A 3777-nucleotide genomic window follows, 5' to 3' on the forward strand; every position below is an offset into this window, starting at 1 on the left:
CATTTATAGGCTGATGTCGGACCCACAATCACACCGCAGGGACTAAAAACGGCCCTCTTCTCAATTGCTGCTCTGTATCCCAACTGGACTTCTAACTACACAGTTCGGTCCCAATAGTGCATGTGTGACTTCCACATTAGTCTCCAAATGTCCAAAATGAAACTCTACAACTATCACGTTGTCAATTTATGAAATAAAGGAAACGGAAGTTTATACAATTTCAAAGCTTTTAATACAAGCAAAGTGATATGATTTCAAAACTTCTGATGCAAGTAAATTGATACGATTTCAAAACTTCAAATACAAGTAAAAACACCTCCCTAGCCCAAGGAGAAGAAAAGCCCAAATAATAACCACCCGGCCCAAAAAATTAAAAAATTGAAATTAAAACCAATACCAGCTGCCAAACCTTTTGCTTAATTCGTAAGCCGCTACGGCGACAAATATTCCGGGTAACCACCACGCCGCCATTTTTCTGTCAACCATAAAAAAAAAAAAAAAAAAAAAAAACGTTTCGACAAAGAAACTCGCAAACCAAAAAGAAACGTGCTTTCCTTTCCATTCTCCAATTTTAAATTCCCCGAAAGCACAAAGCCAGCGACTTTCCCGATTCCACGGCGAAGCTTCTTCACGATGCAGAAGATGGCGCAGGAATGGTTTTCGCAGACCGGCAGCGGCGTCGACGACTCGCAGAAGCCGTCGTCGTCTTCTTTGCTGGCCGATTGGAATTCCTACGCCGCTTCACAATCCACCGACGAGAGCTCCTCTTTGGGACTCGGATTCGATCTCGAATCTGCGGTGCGCTCTGCTAACGACACCGTTTCCGGCACTTTCAGCGTGTAAGTTCGTATCTGATCTTAGTTTCCTGCCTAATTAACTCAGTTTTTTAGTTACTGTAGAGTTATTTGTGGGCGATTTTGGCTGTGGGTTTCTGATTTTGTGTGTGTTTTAAGTGAATCTGATCATTGTGTTTCTATTTTGTGCATATTTAGCTGAACTAGATCATGGGTTTTGGAATTTGTGTATAAATAAGTGAATCTGATATTGGATTAATGATATTTGTGTATAGTATGCTGGGATGGTAATGTTTGAGTGCATGTTTAGGTGAATCTGATATGGAGATTTCGGTTTTTAGGGGTTTAGGAGCTGGTGGATTTGTAGAATAAGCTGATATCTCGACCCGTTTTGTCAAATTTGTGATAGGGATTGTGTACATGATAGATTTTGATGATGGGTATTTGATTTCTGTGCTTGGATCTGGGATTAGTAATTTAGTATTTGATTGAGTGCATGATGCTTATGTTGCTTCATATTCTGATTTGGGGTCTATGGATTTCCTTCTGACTGTATGATTGGACTGTAGTTAAATGAAGAGCTGCCCAGCTGTATGAGTTACAGGACTTGTGGAGGGTCCTGTCCGAGGTGCTTAAGAAATGGGATGTTAGCTCAAAGTGGAGTGAATTTAAGTTAGTAGATGTGTAAACTGAATAGTTGTGCTGCTGCATCTTTGTATGATTAGAAAGAAGCTGCGAAATGCACACTGGATTTTGAGTGGTAGATCTAAGGTTCTTAATTTTCACAATTCACAAATCAAACTAAGCAAGACTCAAAACTAACAGTTCTTTCAATAGTTTTGTTGTTCCTTCATGATGGGCAGAAAGGTTATCCTACTAATGCAGCATATAGACACAAATCAGGAGTTAGGGAGAGAAGGGGGGGGAGTGGGCGGCAGTGCACACAAATTTTCATTCTGTTGTTCTATGGGAAGGTTGTTCTGATTGTAAGCATCAAATTGGTTATTCATTTTTAAACATAAATTCACTCCCTTTCTTTGCCTGAAACTATCACTCACTTGGTACCTTAGTTTTGTATAGTTTACCTACACCTGCCGAATGGACAAGTTTAGTATGAAAGTTAATACTGATTTGTTTTCTTGGTTTTTATTTTATCTCAGCATTTCTGTAACCTCTGTTTGATTTTCGGTTCCTGTTTAGGGTTTCAAAAGGAGTGAGAGATATACCTGGGAGCCTCCAGTCTGCTACTAGTAATGTCCCTTCAGGAAAAGCTCTCATGTATTTTGGCTTGTTTCTAGCCACTGGAGTGTTCTTTGTTTTTATCGCATTTACCATGTTCCTTCCTGTCATGGTGTTGATGCCTCAGAAGTTTGCTATCTGCTTTACACTTGGGTGTGCCTTTATTATCGCATCATTCTTTGCACTCAAGGGTCCAAAGAATCAGCTTGCTCACATGTCTTCAAAAGAGGTAACTCGATGGCATATGTACCTATTCATTTATCTCTGTAACCTAGCCCACACCTAATTTACTTGTCTGATGATGTACTTGTTTTTTTTTTCCACGATATATGCAGAGACTTCCGTTTACCGTTGGATTTTTAGGCAGTATGGTGGGTACCATATATGTATCCATGGTACTCCACAGTTACATCCTCTCTGTTTTCTTCTCTGTGTTACAGGTATCAATTGTTTTCCTACCTTAAGATTTACTATTTGATTCTTTCTCCATGTGGCTGATGATTCTGCTTTTTAAATCTGTTTCGATATATCTACTTGCCAGGATATCTGTTTTTAACTATGTTGATTCATAAAGATTGTTAATTATCCTATCAGACACTGAACTTGTGTTCAAACATCAAATGAAAACTTTCAGGTTCTGGCACTTGCATACTATGCTGTTTCATACTTTCCTGGTGGATCTGCGGGTTTGAAGTTCCTATCTTCTGCCCTTACATCTTCAGTAATGCGATGTTTTGGGAGGTGACTCTGACCTATTTGTTGCCTTGTATATTTCTTACTTACGATTTTTGGTCAGTCTAGTTGAACTTGTGAACAGCCTGAGACATATTTCTGAGTGGCATCTATCATGTTTAAAATCTTGGGAGTTTAATTCTTGTTCACTTTCTCCCTCTGAAATTGCACCTCTATTTGCCAAGTTTTTATTTAGTCGTAGTAAACATCAATTTTAGATCAAATGGCAGAGAAAACTGAGATGCTTTTTCCGCAAGGTATGAAATATCTTGATGGCTCGCAATTGGCGACAAGAAGGTAAATGAAAACCGAACTAATCTTATGTGATTAAGCCTTGTGGGGAGGATTTAGGTGTATGCTGAATGATGAAATTATAACTGAGAAAACAGGCTGATAGTTATTGTCAGTATGTCGCAATAAGCAGCGTTGAATGTGTGAGATTGAAGATCAATCTGCTATTGTTTTGTTTAGTTGTCTTGGCTAGGCTCTTGGCTTTATAACTGCATCCTGAAGTTCGACATCTGAATTTTTTTAGCAAGAGATACTCCTGGATTCATACAGCTCACCCCACTTAGTCGGAAAAGGCTTTGTTGTTGTTGTGGTAAAGACTCCTAGCCTATTGCCTTTTCAGAACCATAAATTTTCTCAGATATCAGTGCTAGAAGACTGGATTATAATAGGATTGGACTAGTTAAACCACAATTGGCAGTCTGGTTGACAAAACTGACGTTTTAAACTACTCTAATTTATGGAGAGGGCGATCAGATCGGTGCAAACCAAACATTGTTTTAGGGAACTAACTTGACCTACATCGACCAATATGAATATGTCGAGTATAGTTGGAGAGCTTTGCTGTGAATGTTCGTGACCCGGAAACAAACTTCTTATAAAGTTACACGTCTATGTTGGGTTTTAAGGTTATGTTTTAGGCCCAAATTGAGATTCTTGATTCAACCCAATTAATTTGCGATTTGTGTTCATCCATTTATCGGGTAAGGATCCTTTCTAGATC

General features: G+C 39.0%; 1 protein-coding gene across 1 annotated transcript; it reads left to right on the forward strand.

Moving 5' to 3' along the window:
* Positions 1-510: 510 nt before the first annotated feature.
* On the forward strand, positions 511-2918 carry LOC137715402 (protein transport protein SFT2). The gene is made up of 4 exons (XM_068454722.1): positions 511-839; positions 1995-2262; positions 2369-2473; positions 2668-2918. The coding sequence occupies exons 1-4, from the start codon at positions 634-636 to the stop codon at positions 2776-2778; spliced, it is 690 nt and encodes a 229-aa protein (XP_068310823.1). The 5' UTR covers positions 511-633; the 3' UTR covers positions 2779-2918.
* Positions 2919-3777: the final 859 nt, after the last annotated feature.

Source organism: Pyrus communis, chromosome 14, assembly GCF_963583255.1.
Source record: "Pyrus communis chromosome 14, drPyrComm1.1, whole genome shotgun sequence".
Classification (NCBI taxonomy): Eukaryota; Viridiplantae; Streptophyta; class Magnoliopsida; order Rosales; family Rosaceae; genus Pyrus; species Pyrus communis.